Source organism: Callorhinchus milii, unplaced genomic scaffold (genome assembly GCF_018977255.1).
Source record: "Callorhinchus milii isolate IMCB2004 unplaced genomic scaffold, IMCB_Cmil_1.0 Scaffold43, whole genome shotgun sequence".
NCBI classification, from domain to species: Eukaryota; Metazoa; Chordata; class Chondrichthyes; order Chimaeriformes; family Callorhinchidae; genus Callorhinchus; species Callorhinchus milii.
In genome coordinates, this window is record NW_024704784.1 from 66437 (window position 1) to 89053 (window position 22617).

General features: G+C 41.9%; 2 protein-coding genes across 3 annotated transcripts in view; one reads left to right on the forward strand and one right to left on the reverse strand.

Annotated features, from left to right (window-relative positions):
- The window catches only part of aimp1a (aminoacyl tRNA synthetase complex interacting multifunctional protein 1a), a 33618-nt gene extending 31430 nt beyond the window's left edge, over positions 1-2188 (reverse strand). Inside the window, exon 1 of one of the 2 annotated variants that reach the window (XM_007908835.2) lies at positions 2122-2188. In XM_007908835.2, the coding sequence (XP_007907026.1) occupies positions 2122-2123 (2 nt within the window). In that variant the 5' untranslated portion in view covers positions 2124-2188. Of the gene's footprint in view, positions 1-2041; positions 2091-2121 lie in introns of those variants that run through there. The other variant, XM_042345362.1, reaches the window with a different exon arrangement.
- A 357-nt stretch (positions 2189-2545) lies between these two features.
- tbck (TBC1 domain containing kinase) overlaps positions 2546-22617 on the forward strand; it is a 148690-nt gene continuing 128618 nt past the window's right edge. Inside the window, exons 1-3 of the mRNA XM_042345361.1 lie at positions 2546-2618; positions 14571-14792; positions 16447-16519. Coding sequence (XP_042201295.1) covers positions 14600-14792; positions 16447-16519 — 266 coding nt within the window. The 5' untranslated portion in view covers positions 2546-2618; positions 14571-14599. The remainder of the gene's footprint in view (positions 2619-14570; positions 14793-16446; positions 16520-22617) is intronic.

Consider the following 22617-nt stretch of genomic DNA (forward strand, 5'->3'; position numbering starts at 1 on the left):
AAACAGGCATCAGCCTAGTTCGGTTGGTGAGTCAGAAGATTGTGGGCCCTCACGTCTCCCACTGGCACTTTGTAATAATAGCCTATCTGTTCAGGTGCGTTAAAAAATTCGATGGCACCATTCGGAAAGAGAGGGAGTTTCTCCCAATATGCCCATTAATGCCAAAGATAAAATTGGGTCTTTCACTTCATGGCTGTTTGTGGCTATTCACAAAATTGGCTGCTGGGTTCACCCACTGCACTGGATTTACCATAAAGTGAAGTGATTGGTTGTTTTGTAGACGAATGCACAGCCAATTGTGCACATAGCAAACACCACCAAAAGCCATGAAGTGAGTGACAATTGTATCCGAGGGTACGATGGATGGTACACCAGGTGAAACTCCCTTATCTTTTCGAATAGGGCCATAGGATCTTTAACATCCACCTGAACAGGTAGATAGGAACCTCGGTTTAACGTCTCATCTGAAGGACAGCACCTCCGACAATGCACACACCCCCAGCAGCACTGCATTGGAGCGTCATCTTAGACTATGTAATTCCAAGTCCAGGCGGACGCAAGGCGATTGCGCTCCAGCAGGTAAAAGGCCCTCCAGGGAGCGGACGGTTGATGTGATGAGTCAGTGCCTATTGGAGTTGATGTTAAATATCCCATGCCACTATTCAAAAAGTGAAGCAAATTTCTCCCCGTGTCCTGGCCAGTTTTGCCTCAGATAAAATCGGGCAAAAGTTACCACTGAGCCAGGCTGACACACAACTGAAGTACGGGGGGGGGGGGGGTAGGTGGGCAGTAACATGTCAGCTGTCAGGGTCACCTCCTGACAGCTGAGCTGCACTTTGGAGCTGAACCACCCATGCGCTTCCCTCGGCTCAGTCACAGCCATTGGACAGGTTTGGCCAACGTTGGCCGTCACTGAGCCAGGCTGAAAAACAACTGATGTATGGGGGGGGGGCAGTAACATGTCAGCTGTCAGCTCCTGACAGCTGAGCTGAGTTGCACTTTGGAGCTGAACCACCCATGCGCTTCCCTCGGCTCAGTCACAGCCATTGGACAGGTTTGGCCAACGTTGGCCGTCACTGAGCCAGGCTGAAAAACAACTGATGTATGGGGGGGGCAGTAACATGTCAGCTGTCAGCTCCTGACAGCTGAGCTGAGTTGCACTTTGGAGCTGAATCACCCACGCACTTCCCTCAGCTCATTCACAGCCAATGTCGGGCAGGGCGGCTTCCTCCACGTCCAAATTGGGGCTGGTTTTGGTTGGCACTTTTTGGGCGAGTGTCTAAAATAAAGGGCTTTTGGGCGGGTGCCTAACGTTGGAGATTTCCCCCGCCCCTTACACGGTTTAATTAAAAAGGCACCGAGCCTACTCTGCTACTACCCAACCACCCCCCCCCCCCCCCCACCACCACCACCGCCCCCACCGCCATGCACGATATTGGACAGCGTTTGGCCGACTTTGAGCTAGAAATGTAAGCCCTGTAGCTCAGCGGTTCGAGCACTCGCCTCGCAAGGGAGAGAGACTTAGGTTCGATTCCCACCTCAGGGCGAAGCAACGGGCAAGTTTCCTTACTCCACACGACCCCCCCCGGTCACCCGCAGTAAGCAGGAACCCGGTCGTCGAGACGATTGGTGGATTGCTTTTCCGGGGGTAATGATTCCTCCCCTCCCCACCCAAAAAAATAATAATAATGATAATAATAATAATCTGGTCACTCCATCCACGACCGCAAGCGGGACACGGCTGCGCCTACCAATCGGCTGCTGCGTTCCGCCCACGAAACAGGCGGTCAGTTCGCTTGACGGCATGTTTCTGCGAAGCGCTTTGAGACGTCTCGAAGAGGCGATGAGACGCTGCACCAAATGCAAGGATTATTATTATTATTATTATTATTATCATTATCATTACTGTTTAATATCGAGCCACAGCATTGCACAACGCGTGGCGCTGTAACCCTGCGGACCTGTACCTCCATTTCCCCCCCCCCCCCCAAAAAAAAAAATACAAGGAATATAAAATAATAATAATAACAATAATAATAACCTGAAGGCAGCGGGTGGGGGTGGAGGAGCGGTGCCTTGTGGCTGCGGTTACTCTGGGAGGAAGGCGAGGCTTTTACTCACATTTAAACTCAGACACCGACTCGCGACCGTCAACCGTCCGCTCTCGCGGGGGGGGGGGGGGGGGGGCCTTCACACGCTCGAGCGTAACGGCCTTGCAACTGCCTCACGCCCGCCTGTCATGCGAACCTCATCGTTCACCTTAGGCCCCGTTTCGAATCGAGCGGGGCATCGGTTTCACAACATTTTCCATCGAACGATTTGTTTCAAACATTTAAAAACAAATAATAATAATAATGACGGGTTTCTTCGGCGGCGCGTCCCTCACTTTAAATCAAGCTTTTAATTGACCTCGACCGTCAGGCGCGGCGGCGGCGCTTTCTCTTCCCCCGCGCGGGGGATTGTGGGGGTTGTAGTCACCCAGTAACCTGCAGCCGGAGGCGTCCAGCTCGTTAGAGACTACATGTCCGAGAGTGCATCTCGGCTCAGCTGACCGCCGCCGCCGCCGTGGAGAAGGAGTCGGCAAAGGGGGACCAGACCGCTGCGTTGACTCAGACCGTGTGAGTCCCGCTTATCCGGAGCTCTGTGCGGGTGGCGTCCTCCCCAGCGCTCGCAGCCTTCAGCTCTTGCTTTTTTTTTAAAAAAAGGTGTATTTTACCGTTCGAAGTCCTTTTGCCGCCCACCACTTCCTGCAACCGTCCCCCAATTCACCTGCCTGCCCCCCCTCCCCCACCCACCCCCAGGTCCCCGCTGTTGCCTCTCTGGGCCGTGCAATGATAATTATCCTGACATCCTTTGGCGGGTCTCTCCCCGCCCTCCTCCCCGCCCTCCTGCTCCTGACCCCCAGCTCGGATGCAAATCCTTGACTCTCCAGTGCCTCGGGACAGCCTCCCGCTGCGAAAGGCGTAATTCGTTGTTGACCGGTTGCACGTTTACAGCACAGGAGTAGACCCATCAGAGCGGAGTGTTGAGTCAATCCCATTGCCTCCGTCTTATCCATCACACCCCTCCTCAAGCCTCTGTCTTTAATATACCTACACTTATCTCCTTCATAGACCTGTCCCATCATACGCCTGTTCTTGTCATGATAATAACAGTAATAATCCTTGCATTTGATGTCGCGCTTTTCACGTCTTCGAGATGTTTCAGAGAACATACTCTCGAGGGAATTGACTGTATAATTGTGGGCGAAACACGGCAGCCGAGTGCGCGCAGACGGTTGTGGATTGAATGACCAAATTATTATTGTGTTTTGAGGGATTGAAAAAGCCTCGAGTTTCTGTGTAGTTTCAGGTGTGTGGTTTCAGGTGTGTGGAGCAAGGAAATTTGCTCAAGGTTTTGCATTGCTGAGAATCAAACCCAGGTCTCTGGCTTGTGAGGTGAGTGTGTTAACCACTGAGCCACAGGACCACAATTATATACCTATCTATCATACACCTGTTTAACTTCTCCCTGAAACCCACAATGGACTCTACGTACATCCTAACAACTCTCTGATTGAAAAAAAATCACTTAAGTTCTCCTTTCAGTCTTCTGTGACTGTCTCATAACTTTAGCCCCTAGCCACTAAATCCTTTATCAATTTCCCCTGTCAACCCCCCTTGTAATATTGTACACTTCCATCAATTTCCCTCTCACCAATGGAAAATAGATCCAACTTATCCAGTCTCTCTTCATAACTAAATCTGATCATCCCTGTTATCATCCTTGTCAATCTCGTCAGCACACTCTCCAAGGCCTTAACATCTCTCTTAAAGTGAGGTGCCCAAAACTCCAATTGTGGCCTAACCAATGATTTGTACAAATGTAGCATTGATGCTTTAATTTTATACTCTATGCTCTATACTCAGTGGACCATAACATTTAGTATGACTCAGATGAAGTCTGAGTTATAGGCAAACGTGTATAAATCGTATAAAATCTGATTTAATCAATAATCTACACTGCGCATGTATAATTCAATGCAGACAGTAAGTGTGCATGCGGAACTTATCACTGCAACTGGTAAGTGCCCAAGCGGTTTCATTTGCGTCTTGATCCATCGCCACATGTACCGGTAAGCATTAGAATCGCATTGAATTGCGGGAAATGAAGTTCTTCTGCACATGCAGTGATGGATCAAGACTACATTTCCCGCGATTCATTGCAGCTAGTTGGTAGGCAAATGTTGCGTCATTGTGGTTAGAGCACTCGCTCGCAAGCAAGAGACCTAGGTTCACTTCCCGGCAGGGCTCAATGTTGGGCAAGTTTCCTTAACTCCACACGCCTCGGTTTACCTAGCAGTAAGTAGGAACCCGTTAGTCGATTGGCGCATCACTTTTCCAGGGGTAATAATTCCTTAAAAAAACATACTAAATTGGTCACTTCGACCTTGACCTATCGGCAGCATTCGATACGGTCGACCATGCTATCCTCCTCCACCGCTTGTCCTCCCACCTCAACCTTCAAGATCCTGTCCTTGAGTGGTTTAGGTCGTACCTCTCCCACCGTATTCACTTTGTTTCCACAAACGGCTTTTCCTCCACCCCCCGCACTGTCTCATGCGGTGTCCCTCAGGGCTCTGTCCTCGGTCCCCTCCTCTTCACCCTCTATATGCTCCCCCTTGGTGACATCATCCGCAGACATGGGGTTAACTTCCACGTGTATGTGGATGACACCCAACTCTACCTTTCCTCCTCTACCCTCAACTCCACGACCACCGATGTCCTGACAGCCTGCCTGTCCGACATCGAGTCCTGGACGAGAGACAACTTTTTTCAGCTCAACGTGCGTAAAACTGAGGCCCTCCTGATTGGCTCACGTCAGCGCCTCCGCACCTCAGGCGCTGACAGCATCAGCATCCAAGGCTGCACTCTCCACCTCTCAAAGCCGGTCAGGAACCTCGGACCCTGAGCTGTCCTTTCTTCCTCATATCCGCGCCACAACTGGCACCGCCTTCCATCACCTCCGGAGCATCGCCAGACTACGGCACTACCTCACCCCTCACGCTGCTGAAACTCTGGTGCGCAATTGGCTGCCGCGTTCGCCCACAAATATATGGTCAATTCACTTTACAGTCTATTCTGTGAAGCGCTTTGAGATGTCAAGAAGACGTGAAAAGCGCTATATCAAATGCAAGGATTATTATTATATTTCTAGCAATCAAGATCAGTATCACTTTTTTTCTCTATTCTATCTCTTGGACCTGGTTGGTTTGCTGATGAGCAGAACTGTACACAGTACTGCAGAACACGCTACTGTATAAGAGACTTATATGGTCCTTTTTAAAATATTGAAAATCTAGATCCATTAAGTTGGCGAAGTATGTCCATTGTGCTGATGTTGTGAATTGGGAGAAGTAACACATGAAGACATTTAGCAGAAACCATTTGCTGAGTCAGATTGATGAATGGAAAAAGCTAGCCAAAACAAATCCATTTCACAGAAAGTTTAACTGCAAAATTGAGTTTATTTTTTTCTCAATTAACAGATGGTTTATCAGTGTTTCAAACAGTGTTTGAACCTGCATTGTTCTGCTTATTTGTTTCAGTTTAAAATCTTAACTAAATGATGTTCTAAGGTTGATGTGTGAGATTTATTTTTCCCTTCCATGTTATATTCTGTTTGACCTTAGTAACCTGTGGTGCTATTAAAAAAAAGCGAGCAAAATAATGTACTTAAATCTTGAAGTGTCAAGAATGGATTTTCTATGATTTCCTGCCTGGTGGTTCAAGGGGAAAATTTGCGTAAGGGATTGTATTTAAAATGTAAAGTTTTCCCCAGCTCATTAAGTTAAAACATATTAACATATATGAAATGTTTCCTATTTTTACTCTACTTTTGTCTTCTCAAAGAAACTTTTTCTCCTTGTGTGCAGCATTACACAATGCTCAATTTTGCTGGCTTGGATGGCTCCCATTTATTGTTCAAAATGCGTTCCCTGTGAGAATACTCTGTGGTACTCCTTAGTGTGACATCAACTAAATGCTGCTGACCTTTATATGAAAAACTGAAGTGTCTCAGTTGGTTGAGCAGCCAATTCACCACTGGGGGTTCTTAGGATAGAGGGAGGAAAGAACAAATAAAATGTCTCTTCATGTTGTTAGGAAACCTTTCTTCAGAGGTACTTTTGATAGTACCTACTTATGGAAGACTACTGTCGTTTATATTGGAAGTACAGCTTGCAATTAAAGGGACCTTTAATGTCCCTTTGAAAGATTTTATTGTGCTTCCAATCTTTCCCATGAGCAAACTGGATGCATTGGTAACATGTAGAGTGCATCCAGTATGTGAAGTTATTCATAGTTAATGATTTAGAGAACTAAATTTTGAAAACTATCAATTATTCCATCCCTTTGAGGGTTATCTGTGCCAGAAAACATTCCCATTCAGAACCTTACATCGAAACATAGGAATGTTCAGGACCGGAAAAGATGATTGTAGTCCATCTGGAAGGTCCCTAAGTAAATAATTAAATAAAGTTTAAAAATAATAAATAATCCTACACTACTATGTCTCTCATGCCCCTGAATTGAATTATTCACCAAATAACTATCTAATTCCCTCTCGAGTTTGCTGACACAATCTACCTCCTGGTTAATTTGTTCTACATATTCACCACTCTCTGTGAGTAATTTGTCACCACACTGCTAACCTTTGGAAATGCCTTGCTCTACCCTTCCATCTTACACTCTCTCAATCTATCTTTTAATCCTACCTGAACATCAGCAATAACAAAGTTACATTTGTACAGCGCCTTTCATGTCGGGAGGACGGCCAAGGTGCTGGACAGGCAGAATTTTGGACCTGAGGTGGGGGTCGGAACTGGAGAGGGTGGAGGGCAAGGGAGAAAACAGGATGATCGAAAGCACGGTCGAAGAGGCGGGGGTCTTGTGATGGATCTTGAAGGAGGCAATTAAGGGGGCGAGGCGGAGGGACTGCGGGATGAATTTTCAGAGGGTGGGGGCAGAGTGGCTGAAGAAGACCTGCCTGCCAATAGTGGGGCGAACGAAGCGGGGGACCTGAAGCAAGCCAGAGCCCGCTGAGCGGAGGGAGGGAGCAAGGTGGTAGGGGGTTAGGAGGTCACAGAGGTAAGGGGGAGCAACACCTACCTCTTCAATTGTTACTGTGGTCACTTAACCCTCCCACTATCTTCCTCCCTTGGGCAGCCTCTGAACCCATCATTATGAAACTCTGAGACCTTATCCTACACAAAGGCTGCAATATAAATGCATGTTCACCTTCACCCTTCTGAGCTCGAATCTGTGTTCAGGGTTTTAAATTCCTTCAAAAGGATGGAAATGGCACACTGGGGTTTGGAGCCAGACCTTCAGTTACTCAACCAACATAACTAAAGTATTTCAGCTCTTCATACAAAGTTCAGCAGCATTTGGTTTATGTCAGCAACCAGAAGCATAACGTGTATCGTGGTCAGATGCAGTGCAAAGTTCATCCATTACCTTAATTGCAATCTCAACAATGTAACGATCCCCCCCACCACCCCACTCCCCTCCATGAATATATTTCTTAAAAACTTCCTAAGTCATCTTTGTGGCCTCTTTGAGTGAAATTGCCAAGACTGTGTGTCAAATGTGGGAAGTTTTATCTTGTTAATTTACAGCCACTAGGAAGTGGGTTTGAGACTGAACAAACTCATTTCACCTAGGAACTTTTTACCCAGAGACAGCAAGAGGAGACATTTTCCCATCTACTTAGTTCTAAAATAAATAATGTGCTTAACACATTGCCTCACATAATCTTTAAGAATAACTTGGTGTCAAGGTCTTGCTCTTGGTGCTGCAGCACGCATGTTTAAATTTCCACAAATTGCTCCTAATTTGTAGAAGAATATAATCCCTGTTAAATGAGAAATTTGAGTCATTGATGTAGGATGGGTTGAATGCAGATGTTGTCCCAAGATTTTCAAGAGAGTGAGAAATATAGAGCTACAGTGCCTGACCTTGTGCCATGCAACATCTGCATTCACTCTGTTCAATTGCATTGTGCTCCCCTCAGCTTTCTTCAGTGTAACGTGAAGTGTATCATTTTTCATGAATAGGGGTGTGAAATATGGTGGTAATCATTACTTAGACTTGGATTAATATTGAATATAGTTCAGAGTTTTCAGAGGATTTGTTTTTCACATCAGTTGACTTAGAAACAATGGGGGAGAAATTCCACCCGAAACTACATTTGTTGATGTAGCATTTCAGAGTGACCAGAATTTAGAAAATTGGTAAACACATTCTTATTTTTGAAGTTGGGCTTCAGTAAGTTCTTTTAAGAACTAGATACAGGATATGTATGGAAACTGAAATTTAAAAATCCCATATAATGGAGAAAAATCACTTAAATATGGAAACTATATTCTTTTAGCGAGGGAAAACTAGTAGATTCCTTAACCTCCAACTGAGTATTTGTGGGACCCAGTAGAGCACTTGTCTAAAATAAACACTGACAACAACATAGATATTACACCTAAATATTAGGGATTTTTTTAAGTGATGTGAAGCACACGACTTGATAGGATGAATCTAGGAATTGCATGTATTTCCAAAGATGAGGTTGTGGGTATTTGAGAAAGATATGAAAGCGTCATGAACCCAGGAGAAGGATGCAAGATGTAGACAATATCGGATACCATCTATTTCCTAGCCCTCAGAAGCCGGTATAGTATTAGAAATCACCAAACAATGTGATTTATATTTCAGAGAATCCCAGAAGGATTAATGATATAATTCTAGGCAAGCCAGGCTAGGCTTCTGCTTTCTCATCAGTTCAGTGATTGAGGGGATTGAAACTGACGTTTCAAAGATGATTATAAGGTTCCTCATCAGAGATTCAACCATCAGGAAACTTGCATATAATCTTATGTAACATTTGCAGTTTGGGGTTGAATTGAAGAAAGCAGAAGCTAACTACTATTGAGACATCCTTGTGGTGGAATTATGTCATTAGTTGGGTGTCGTAGGTATTTTCTGTAGTTCGATATCGATCCTTCTCTTCATAGCGCCTTATCCTTGAGGCTGATCGACCAGCCTGGCTCATCAGTAAGATGTGGGGAGGCAGACTAATCACTGACATCAGGGATTCTTCCTATTTGACTCCTGTTAACCCTACAAGCCAAAACCAAACAGACAGTTCTCTCATTGACAAGCAATGGGGTTTTCGGTCATTAAACTCCAATCAGTATTCCAGCTCACACACTGGGGTCCGAAGAGTTGTCGATCATTAACCTGCAGCTAATACTTTCTGAATTCAGGTTAGGAGGGTGCAACCCTCTGGGGAGACTGCAGATTCCATTCCAGACAGAAATTCCTATGCATTGGTCGCATGCATATTTGGAACTTTGAGTTGGGTTTGGATAACTTAAGCATGGCAATGGGTTTCTGGATGTATCAGACACTGAGCTGACCAAAATCTCCTTCTTTAATGTCAGGAAGAAATTCCAATTTGCTACCCCTACCTCTCATCATACAGCTTTTTCTTCTGAAGATATTTGACTCAGTTTCCTTTCACTGCAGTACAGCTCCTCAGTTTTTCTCCAGTATCTCACCCAAATGGGCCGAATAGCCTCCTTCTGTGCTGTATAATTCTATGATTCTATGAAGTGACCATTGTTCATTTGTGAGATTTAACAGTGAGGTTTAACCTTCATCCACGCTTTCGTCAATTCCCAGCTGGACTATTCCAATGCCCTCCACGCTGGTCTCCCCAGCTCCACCATACACAAAATCCAATTAATTGGAACTCTGCCGCCCGGATACTCACTCTCACAAAACTCCCTACCCCTGTCCATCAGCCCCAGCCAGACTCCACTGGCTATCACATGGATAGCCACATGGATCAACTTCAACATCTTCTGACTCCTTTTCAAATCACTTAATTCCCTCACACCTCCCTACCTATCCGAGCTGCTTAACCCCCACTCGACCACCCGTTGCCTCCGCACGGCTGACTCCGAACTCCTAATTGTCCCTTGTGCCCTCCGCTCCTCCATCGGTGGCCGTGCCTTCAGCCACTATGCCCCGAAACTCTGGAACTCTCCCTCGATCCCTCCATCATGCCCCCTCTGCTCCCCACCCACAAATCCCGCCTAAAGACTTTCTTTTTTGATCATGCTTACTTACGGTCACCTCCCCCCTCCCTCTCTGCTTGGCTTGTTGTCAGACTCCGCCACTGTGAAGCGCTCCGGGAAGCTACCCTGCGCTAACGGCGCTATATAAATGTAAGTTGTTGTTTTTGCTGTTGTTGAGGTTAGCCAACTATTACAATATGGGACCCACATAGCCAAGCTTGAACCTGTGGCCACTCAATGAGCTACGTAGAAAAACGAGTCTATTTTCTCCCCCTGTCCCTAACCCGGGGTTGTAATGTCAGGTATAACACCCAGCTATCAGCCTGGCTGAAAGTGACTAGCTCAGCACAGATCGGGATTTTAACTCGCAACCTTTCAATCTGCATGGCTCAGTGGTGTGTTTACCCACAGATCCTTCAGAAATGGAGGAGCACAACACCACTGAATAAGGCTTACCGTTGGAGAGGTGATCCTTATTCCTTGGTGGTGTGGAACAGCTCACTGCTGGAGTGAAACTATGTTTAAGAAATGTAACAGAAACAATAATATTTGTGCTGCATCTGTAATTATCAATAGTTTGTTTTTGATGGATTATTTGTGGAGTTCTATTGCGTATTCGTTAGAACACTATCCTCGTAAGTGTGAGGACCCAGGTTCGATTCTCAGTCAGAGCGAAACCTGAGGCAAGTTTCCTTCCACACGCCTCTGTTTACCGAGCAGTAAGTAGGAACCCGGTTGTTAGTAGATTAGCGGATCACTTTCCGGGGGTAATAATTGCTCCAAAACAAATAATAGTTTGGCCACTCAATCCACGACTGTTAGTAGGACATTGCTGTGTGCAATTGGCACAAAATATACAGTCAAATCACTTTACAGTTCATTCTCAATGATGCAATAAGGCGCTATATCAAATTTAAGGATTATTATTATTTTTATTATCATTTGACTCTTAAAGTCACGTGGTGCATAAGATCTCCGAGGCACTACCCCGAGTGAAGGATGCTGTATAAATGCAAGTTGTTGTCCTAGCCACATAAGTGCATCTGGTTCTTGAAAGTTATTATTATAATAGAAGATGAAATAAAATCTTTGGCCAATGGTCACACTATTCATAGAAGCCAACCAGGCTTTGCAGTGAATTCACCAAATACCACATTCCCCACATCATAGTACAGAAATTGTGTGTTATGGAGCACACAACAGTTGTCTGCAAGAGTAAGCCCCTACAGAATAAAGCTATTATGTTGTCTTGACCCTTAAGAATAATTTGAACAAGATTAAATACTCATCAATTTGCGCTGTAAGCTTTCGGCTCGCGGTTTATGTACTCAACATCCTTTGTTCGGTTATGTTTCGGTCAGCCACCAAGCCCACATGTATCCTCTGTAATTTCAAGAACACTCCTGGAAATGCTACAAATCCCATAACACAAATCCAGTGTAATTCAAATCCCTGTGTTACATGACATCTTCACATAGAAATGTAGCATTGCAACAGTAGGAAAAGAATTGGAGGTAAGATTTTGATACATTTTGAGTGAAAATTTGCGATCTCTCTTAATAAATTTGATGTGATAATAATCTGAGTTAAGATGATAACGTATGAGAAAATCACACTAAATCAGTTAAAGAACATTGTAATTTTCACCCTAATATTTCCTAATTTATAATTCTTTATTTTACTAATTTGTTTTCTACTGAGGTTCTTTGGTACCTCTTCTAAGTGACTGTTATTCATGTATGAGCATTGTTGATGAAAGTTGCCAGGCTGTTTGCTGGGATAGGGTGTTGCAGTTAAGCCGAGTTCTGGCGTTGCCTTGCATTCACATATAGGCACCTTCATAATAATAATAATAACAACAATAATGATAGTGCCTTATAATGTCATTGCGATGTCTCAAAGCGCTTCACAAAATACATTGTAAAGTGAATTGACTGTATATTTTGTGGGTGAAACACGCACAGGAGTGTCCCACAAACAATTGTGGATTGAGTGACCAATTTTTTGTTTGAGTGATATTTACCCCAGAAAGCGATCCGCCAATCGACTAACAACTGAGTTTCTACTTACTGTCAGGTAAACAGAGGTGTGTGGAGTAATGAAATTTGCGTAAGGTTTCGCTCTGCCCAGGAATCGAACCTAGGTCCTCTCGCTTGCCAGGTGAGCATGCTAACCACTGTGCTACGATTTATCATACATTGTTGGATATCGATCAGTAGCAGGACCCCTGGTTGATTTTCCATTGCTGATTGTGTGACGATGAGACCAGTTGTAGCACTTCACATCCCACGCTGACTGAAATGAACCAGTAGTGGGAATTGAGCCTGTGATTTTCAGGTCTTGATGACTCACTTACCAGATAAACTTGCTGAGGCATTGGGGAAAGCGCTTTTATTTCATCTGTTGACAAACAGGCATTAGTTAACAACACAGTTGGCATCGTATTTCACAAAACACTAATCTTAGATATTTTGGCAAAAGACTGCAATTTTTCTTCAGCAAGAATCATACAATGTCTGTTTTGTAGAAACTAATTGCACAATAAAGTGTGTTATTAGGATAAACTAGATCTGTGCCATAGGATGGACACAAGATGCTTTATTTTAAGAAAAATGAATGGGGAGAGGGAATATAAATGTGTTTTGAATAGGATCCTGGTCCTCTGACTATGGTTTAATCTTTTGTAGGTTACTGTTGCTCATAATAACTTTTGAGTTTTGGTCCACTTTCCATTATTTATTGCTGCATTCCAATGCTGAGATGTTTCTACCAGGTGGTGCAAGTCATACAGAGTAGCCCTGTCGACGACTGCAAATGACTTTATATTGCTACACTTTATATGTTGGTGCAACAAAGAACTTCGCAAGTCAATAAATAAACAAAATCTGTTATATAATATGTGCTAAAAGTCTATCGAGTTATGTGGAGCACAGTCACTGCCAACAGTGACTCATGCACATGTGCAACAGTTTCTAAATGCTTTTGGAAAGTGAATTATTGATTACAGAATATATTTATAAATCATTTGACAATGCTATAATCTGGTTCATTACCACATTGTTCTGCCAATTTGACACAACAGTTATAGTTTCCATAAATCAAAAAGATGGTCCTTAAATTTAGCAGGACAGAACAACAAGCTAGCAATGAGTTTACAAGCAAGACAGCTTGTCGGGTATATTTATGCATGTGTGGTGAGTTTTTTTTATTGAGATCAACCTGAATTTAAGCAATGCCTGTATCAGAATTGGCTTTGTTGGAGACAGAATTGGACGAGTTTGGGATAAAATAAAAGTATTACATTTATATAGCAGCTTTTACGTCAGGAGAGCTTCACACAGCTGACTGGGAGCTCAACCTGGGAGGAGAGCTGAGGGAGTACTGTGAAAAGGAAAAGTGACCAAAAGTGCACAGACAAAATGATGGTTGTGAAGCTGGGGCAGGAGAGGGAAAGCGGAAGAACTCTGGTATGGAGTTGCAGGGGCAGAATGGCTGAAAGCTCATCTACTGCTGGTGGGTATAAAACATTCATAATAGACACAGGAATATCGGGGACATAACTGGAAATTCAGTGATAGTTGTCGTCAATATGAGCACTTTTGATATGGGGAACAGTGATTGGAAGAATTGATTACTTCCAACTTGGACAACCAACTGCTAAAAGCAGGTATAAATTCTGAAACTCTGGATCTCAGGGTGCCTATTCTGTTCTCTCTCTGAAATTCGCAGCATTGACCTCGCTCTCCTAATCGTAATAAAGGTACATAGGGACTGAATGTCTGAACAAGACATTTGTTTATGCATATGAGAGTAAAGCATATATCTTGCAGTATGAATGAAAAGTAGAAGTGTGACCAATTACTTAATGCCCCAGGCTCTTGCCCTCACGTTTTACAAGAAGACTTGTTCTTGCTATTGTACTCAATATATAGGAGTGGATTGTTTCAATTGATTCCATGGATTGTCCTGCAAATATTTGTTTGGTCAGGATATTAAGGGATATTGGGCAAGGGCGGGTAATTGGACTTGAGGTTTTGTTTGTTTGTTGAGGTCTAGATCAGCCATTATCTCATAGAATGGCAGAACAGGCTCGAGTGGCTGAATGGCCTACTCCCTATGGTTCTATGAAATGAAGATTTTATTATTGATGACTGCTGCTATGGGCTTTGTAAGTGTTTGGGAGGTAATATCCCCCACTCTGTACAATCTTGAGGGGAAACAATTACAAATGCACAGTGATTGTCATGGTGTATTACAGTATGCCAAGATCCTCCTTTAATCCCCATCCTGCTACAGTGACCGCCTTGTTTTGTGGCTCAAGTGATGCAAGATGTATTCCTTGGCAGCAGTCTGGATGAATGAGAAGCTTTTATAATGTCAGTTTGCCGTAGAGGCTAATAAAGTGAAATGCCAGCCTTTAATGAATTTCTTTCTCTTTTTCTTCATCTGCATGCAGGCTTACAATGACATTGTGTTGAGAGCAAAATGTTTCCTCTAAAGGATGCCAAGCTTGGAGCCTTCACTTTCTTTGCTTCAGCACTTCCGCACGACGTATGTGGCAGTAATGGACTTCCACTCACTCCAAACTCCATTCGAATTCTTGGACGTTTTCAGATCCTCAAAGCCATTGCACACCCGACGCTCTGCCAGTATGTGGACATATCGCGTGGAAAGCATGGTAAATACTTCTTAAGAATCATGAGACATATATTTGATGAATATCATTTTTTCTTCATGTGTTAGTGATTGTTTAAATTTATCTTATACAGCAGAATTTAAAAAAAAAACACATGGTCAACCTGGTTCAGTTGACCCACACTCTGGCCCCTACCCATCCTTCCCTCCATACCTTCAACCCTGACTTCCCTCTTCTCTTATCTCCATCACGTCGAAAATGAAGCCCACCTCCTGCCCGCTTGACCCCATCCCCATCCCTCTCCTTACCTCCCACCTCCACCTCCTTGCTTCTATTAACAGACAACGACAACCGCTTCTTGTCCACAAGGAGTGTTTCCACCCCTTAAAAACAGCTGTCATCATCCCCATCCTCACAAAACTTCCCTGGACCCAGTATATAAATAACAGCCCCTAAGATTCAAATTTCTAAAATATAATTGTTTGAGTACTGTTAAAACATAAAATGAAAGTCTCAATCTTTTAAAGGCTTGGTGACAAAATTGCTCTTCAACAATTAATGAAGGATAGATTGCTCTGTTTAGCTCACATATGAAAAGTAACCATTTGGGTGAGGGGTCGAACACTGCCAGTAGAAGAGAAACTGAACAGCATCACTTGTCACCAGCTGGAAGGGGGAAAAGAGATAACATTGCGAGAACAGAAAAAAAGACAATTGCAGTTCACTTCTCTTTTTTGTGATGAAATGTCATTGAAATATTATCTTTTGTTCAGTCATTCCATAGGAACAAATTAATTTGATTTTGTGGGAGTTTTTTTAAACTTAACCCAAACTACCGCAAATTCAAGCAGATAGACATTAATACATATCAGCAATACAATGCGCTAGCCATTTCCAGTTTTCCTCATCTTTCTGTGATTGTTTCTTTTCATTTATATCAACTTAAAAGGTTGTAATGGCAATCGGACAGCTTTTCGTAGTAATGTAATAAATACAGTACCTCTTGATCTACAATTCATGGGAGTCCTGTAGCGTATTGGTTAGTGCTCTCATCACATAAAATGAGAGAACCCGGGTTCAATTCCCAGGCAGGGTGAAACTTTAGGCAAGCTTGCTTACTCCACGTGCATACATTAGAATACATTAGAATATACAGCACAGAAACAGGCCATTCAGCTCAACTGGTCTATGTTGGTGTTTATGCTCCACATGAGCCTCCTCCTGCCCTTCCTCAACTAAAGCCTTCAAGCATAACCTTCTATTCCTTTCTCCCTCATGTACCTATCTAGCTTTCCCTTAAATACATCTATGCTATTTGCTCAACAACTCCTTGTAGTAGCATGTTCCACATTCCCACTGCTCTCTGTGTGAAGAAATTTCTTCTAACTTCACTATTTGATCTATTTGTGACTATTTTATATTGATGGCATCTGTTCGTCTAGCAGTAAGTAGGAACCTGGTAGTTAGTTGAATGGTGGATTGCGTTTCGGGGATAATAATCCCTTCAACAACAAAAAAACTTTGGTCATGACTGTTTGTGGGACACTGCTGACCGCAATTGGCTGCCATGTTTTGCCCACAAAATATATAGTCAATTCACTTGCAATATATTCTGTGAAGCGATTTGAGATGTCTCGATGGCATGATAAGGCACTATATCAAATGCAAGGATTATTATTATTTTTATCACTTACAGAAAGACTGGTGGTTGTCACTGAGCACTACGAGAAGAGTTTGGAAGATTTATTAAAAGAAAGAAAGCCTACGAGGTAATTTTTAGTTTGTCACACCATTAGGTTTATGTCTGCAAATGCTAGTATTAAATCTTCTGACATATTCTTTTTAAAACAAGTAGAATATAGCCCCTGAATAATTTACCGGTGTTTGGGGTCACTTTAATGGTCTTTTGTTTTAGTTCTTGAACTCTTGAGTCGACTGCTACAATCCTTTTGGAGAGACAAGAACTACTAAAAAGAAACTTAAATGCTTCTACGAGACGTTTTCTGATGGTAGGATGTGCTGCGCCATACCCTAAAGACCGAGCAAGGCAAAGCCGAAGGGTATGATAGTTCTATATGGGCAAGCAGCAGGAAAGCTTGCCAGACAGGGCTCTCAATGCTAAAGTTTTAGCTGGTTAGATTCCAGCAATCCCTCAATGCACAAACTGGGATCCCCAAGCATTGGCTCTTGCCAATCTGCGCCCAATACTCTTCCAGAATTCGGCAAGCAGGATGTATCTCCAGGGAGAGAGTGCGCATATACATTACAATATACAGAAATTTCCATGTGTAGGTGGGATGCACGGAACTCTGGTTTAGATATTTTTACGCATGGTGATGGGTTTCCGTAGTGTCGGACCCAAAAAAACACATGGATGTTTTGGTTTTGACTTTACAGTTATTTAGTAAAGATATTATTCCTGTCAGTGCTTCATCTTCACATTTTTCTGGTTTATACGATTTGTCATGTGAAGACATTTACTTTGGCATTTACATTGTTATACAGAACCTATAATGCACTTCTATAATTAGTCATTTAACCCCAATTTGACTGTATGTCAAATCATGCAACACAATTGTGACACCCTTTCTCCTCCCCTGTTCAAACTAAGGCAAAATAGAAATGTATAGCATAAAACACTGAAGTGTGTTCTAAGGCACCAACATAATCCAATTTTAAAAAATGGCCTAGCTTTGCTTTTGTAGTCTGGCACCATTTGAAGCTACATTTATATTCCTGTCTTGTAAATACACTGCAGTCTATGTGCTGTATAATGTACAAATGCTTACTCTGTAGAATAATTACACTGGAGTATATTTATACAGATGTGCTCATGTGAATAAATGCCTAACTGCTGATCATCATCATGATGGCATCTAATGTTCCCCAGCGAATTTGCTCTGTAGTGAAGTTATAATGGCTATAGTGTAGTTTCCTCTTGAAGGTTAATATGGAATCTGCTCACCCACCATACCCTGTAGGGCTGACCATATTCTAACAGCTCTTTTGTAAAAAAAATCCTCATAGCTCCCATCTGTGCCTCGAGACGGCTTCCTGACATAAAAAGGCGCTATGTGAATGTAAATTTGTTGTTGTTTTGTCTGTCGGACCAAGAGGAACAGGAAATGAATAGGAGAGAGATTAAGCTTGCAAATGTTTCCCATCTGTAAAGTGGAAAGAAAAGAATTAGGAAGCTGGGTGCTTTGAGATATGTTGCAAATTATTGTATTTTTGATACCTTCAATATGAGTATTATTATCCTGGAGCACTACATATGGAGCTTTCACTGCACAAGATAGATTTGTTAAGCTTGCTTGTGTTTGTATCTGTCTGATACAGAAATTGTTTAGTTAAAGTGATTGTCTGCCATCCTCTCAGTGTAGTCAGTTCTCCCTTTCTTTTAGTCAATATGTCCATAGAATAATTCAGTAACTGGACTCAAATCAGGCCAAATGCACCTTATAACGTTGGATCAGAAACTACAAATGCACTGGTCAAGCTTGCTAGACCAGCTTCCAGCAATAATAGTTCTAATTGTGAAGCTGTTACAGATGAAATGTCTGAGAGATCAGTTGTAGGTTCCCTGCGGTTCAATTCATAATATTAATAAGCTTGATCAAAGGATTTGCAGTTAAATGCCAGACTCTGCATATGATACACATTTGTGTAGAAAAGCGGGATGTTTTGAAAAGACAGATATCATTCAGAAAACACTCCAGTCACTTTGTAACTGGGCAGATAGACTGTAAATGATTTATTTTGTTGATAAATCGAGGGCGATTTGAATCTACAATAGAAGCAGCTAGTATGATTTCAAAGGAAAGAATATATCAAATAAAGGGCAGCAGGAAAAGAAAGTGTTTAATGAAACACAGTGGTCTTAAAAAAGTACAAAGGGTAAAAATGTTATTAAATTCCTTCCACTTATCATAAACACCTTTTGAGACTGACTGCTTTTGATTTATTTCACTATACAGTGGTCTTTCAAAGCATTTTGGTCGATGAGATTTCTTTAAATCTGCCAAGGTTTAGAAGAAATAAGAGAATATACCGGCTCTTCGAAGATAACTTAATCTGTTAACTACTCAAAAAAATCAAGAGTTCAATCAATTTACCTTCTTTTTGCCTTTGAAAGAAAAAGCATTACATTTAAATTGAGTTAATCATTGTGCTGACGTGATAGAAATAGATAATCTCGCTTGTAAATTTAAATTCAACCCAATGTACCGTGTTCCACTATTCCACAAGGAAACCACTGTGTAACTAACTTTCATTACTATGGTATTTGTTTACTGACTACCATATTGTGCTTCACATACTTTCAACATTGAAAAAAATTAAAATAGAAAATAATACCTTACAAAATAAACCAATCAGTTAGATCCAGAAAATGTATAGTACAAAAAAAATGCTATTTGGTCCACCATGTCTATTCCTCAAAAAATAAAAAATATAGAAAAGAAATGGGTCACTCAATCCATGAATGTTTGTGGGACATCGTTGTGCGAATTTGGCTGCTGTGTTTCGCCCACAAAATACACAGTGAATTCGCTTTACAGTATATTCTATGAAGTTCTTTGAGACGTCTCAACCATGTGATGAGGTGTTATATCAAATGCAAGGATTATTATTATTATTATGCTGATATTTTTGCACTGCAGCTATCTACTTTAATCCATTTACTAATTCTTTCACCTTGGTATTGCATTTCCTCAAGTATTTATCCAATTATTTTTTAAGTTATTATGGACATGTGGATTCCATTGTAGTGTATTGTTTCGGGAGGAACTGGGTTTGTTTTCTTGTTCCACACTCCTCTGTTTACCTAACAGTAAGTAGGAACTGGGTTTTTAGTCAATTGACAGATTGTTTTTCTGGGGGTAATAATCCCATCAAAAAAATAACAATAATTTGGTCCATCAATCCACAACTATTTGTGGGACATTGCTGTTTACAATTGGCTGTTGTGTTTCACCCACAAAATATACAGTCAATGCACTTTACAGTGTACTCTGTGAAGCGCTTTGAGACGTCTTGAAGACATGAAAAGTCGCTATATCAAATGCAAAGATTATTATTATTATGACTTTAGCTGCAATTTGTTGTAAAGCATTCCATATTTTATCAAGCTTCTGTGTGAAAGAAAACCCTCCGACCTTCCCTTTTTTTACTTCAGCTGATAATCCTCAATTTCCAATTTATAGTTACAACAACAACTTGGATTATATAGCACCCTCCACACCGGATGGCGTCTCAGAGCTGACTGATCAGCGAAAATCATCTCTATTTATCCTATAATAACCATACATATCTTTGAAAGCCTCTGTTGGATTTCCCCTTTAAACTCTGCTTCAGCTAAATATACACTTGTATTCACTATATAAAATAATTGTAGCTGTGTGTTTCAGGCTGTAACAAACTGCTGGATTCATTTAAAAAGCAGCTTGATTCTGTGTTGGGAAAACGATTGTGGCGGGGGTGGGGTATTCTGGAGGGATGAGACCAAATGGGCCAAAGAACTTTTTTCATCTGAAGCTCGAGCTGTGATCTTGTAACTTGACAAAAAGTTTAATTTTTGCAGTTGGATGGATGCCTTCAGAAGCACTTGGTCAAAGTAGTCTTGTGGAGGTAAAAGAAACATAAAAGGTGAATCCTGGAAACCTGAAGTAAAATCTGAAAATGCACATCAATTTATCAGACCTCAAAAGAGAAAGACAGACTAGCTTCTGACTTTCCACTTTTCTCTTGTACTTTGCTGTCATGAGGCATCAGGAAAGGAAACGTTGGTTATCCTGCATTAATTACTGCATCTTAGTTTTGTATATTACCCTTCCATCCCAATTTTATGAATTAACACTTTTATTCTTTAGTCTACACAGGGTGTGAGCCTGTCTCAGTTGATAGCATTCTTGCCTGGGAATCAGAAGATTGTGAGTTCAAGCCCTAGGTCATCACCTGCAACACATATAGTCTAGGTTGACACTCCAAAGTAATGCTTAGGGTGTGCTGCGTTGTTTGAGATGCCGTCCTTTGGTTGAGACGGTTAAGCAGAGATCCTATCTCATCTGCCTGTTTAGGTGGATGTTGAAGGTCCCATTGCAATATTCAAAAAAGGAAAGGAGTTTCTCCTGGTGTTCTGGCCATAATCCCCCAGATAAAATTGATCATTCACTTCATGGCTATTTGTGGGACATTGCTTGGCTATGTTGGGATGTCTTCCCGACGTGAAAGGCGTATACAAATGTAATTTTGTATTGTGTTTGCCCACAAAATACACAGTCAGTTCCTAGTATATCCTGTGAAGCAGTTTGAGACTTATTGACAAATGATGAAGTACTATATGAAATGTATGTATTATTATTTTACACAAAATAACTATTGATGCATGATTATGACAATTTCAGTTCCAGATTTTTATTATTTTTCGCTATTTGATTAATAAATTATTATTTTTGTCCAGTATATTTTTTTACTGGAGATTATTGTCTTTAACACAGCTGTGTGAAGATAGGATTGGATTGTACTGTGAGTGCCCCATAGTTGAATGCAGATTATCCACTGTCACACATGAAGAATGGCATTGGAGTGTGGGCATTATGTCCTCCTCTGAATGGCTCGGGGGGTGGGGGAGTGAGAGTTGCAGTTCCATGGATGTGAGCTCTTTCCGCTACCCGGCTAAAATACCGTTCAAGTGAGAGCCTAGCTGATGATTGACCATCTCCTGTTTGATCATGGGGCTTCAGGAAAGGAAACGTTGGTTGATCATTTTCTTTTCCCTACTGTTACACCAACTGAGATGAACTAACTCAGCACAAACTGTGGGAATCTAACCTGGGGCCGTCTCGATTTACGCGGTTCTATTTTTAGCGGAACAATGGCTTTATCCACTGACTTTAGCATTGTGGTCATTGAGATGTAGAACATTTTAAGTAAAGTTTGTGAACATTTATGACATTTTTAAAAGGGAATAAAGAAGCAATGACGGTAGTTTATTTTTATAAAACTTAGAACATTAAGAAATGGAAATGTTACTGAGGCTACAAAGAATGGTAGACAGAAGAGGAAATAAATCCAGGATGCTTTTATATGCTAATGTTTCACCCCTCCTCCTCCACATTTATCAGGTTTAATGCTATGAAACAGGAACACCTGTACTTGATTGGTGGTTTTTACAGTTCCTGATTGATCCCTGGTGTACGATACATCACACCATTCTGGCAGGAAAAGCTGATCCTGCATGACACCTGATGTTTCATTACCCCCACACTGTGCTCTGTAAAAGCTGAAATGTATACAGCTTCAGTTTTTCATCCAAAAGACCTGCGGTATGCATAAAATACTGTCCAAGAACCGCAGAAGTGAATCCATATGTAACTTTCTTTATGAGTGTTCATATCATCAAAAGGATTAATTCGCCAGTTTATATTTTATGGAACAAAGGTGAAATTTGGTTGCAGTATATTGACAGTTGGAGGTTCTCACAGACATTAGACCTGAATGGTTTATTTATACAGAAGGTTTCTTTGCTTCCTTTGCTGTAAACAGGCTTGAATAAACTAATACCTTTTGTAGGGGTTTCAAAATTTGTGCATACCAGCCTGGGAGAAGAAAGAAACTGAAATGTATGTGCATGTGATTCAGGTTATAGTGCTGAATTATTGATTGCGATATGTGGACATGTTGTGAAGATCATAATATTGCATGAGAATAGCTGAAAGTGTACTTTGTTCAGGTTTGTCTGTTGGATACTGTTGTGATTTTTGTGTTGTGGTTCAGCTTATCTGATGACCCAGAAGCTGCTTCAGATTTTAAGCAGAATACTTGTTACCTTTGCAAGACAAACACCTAACGGACACGGTGGTCTTAG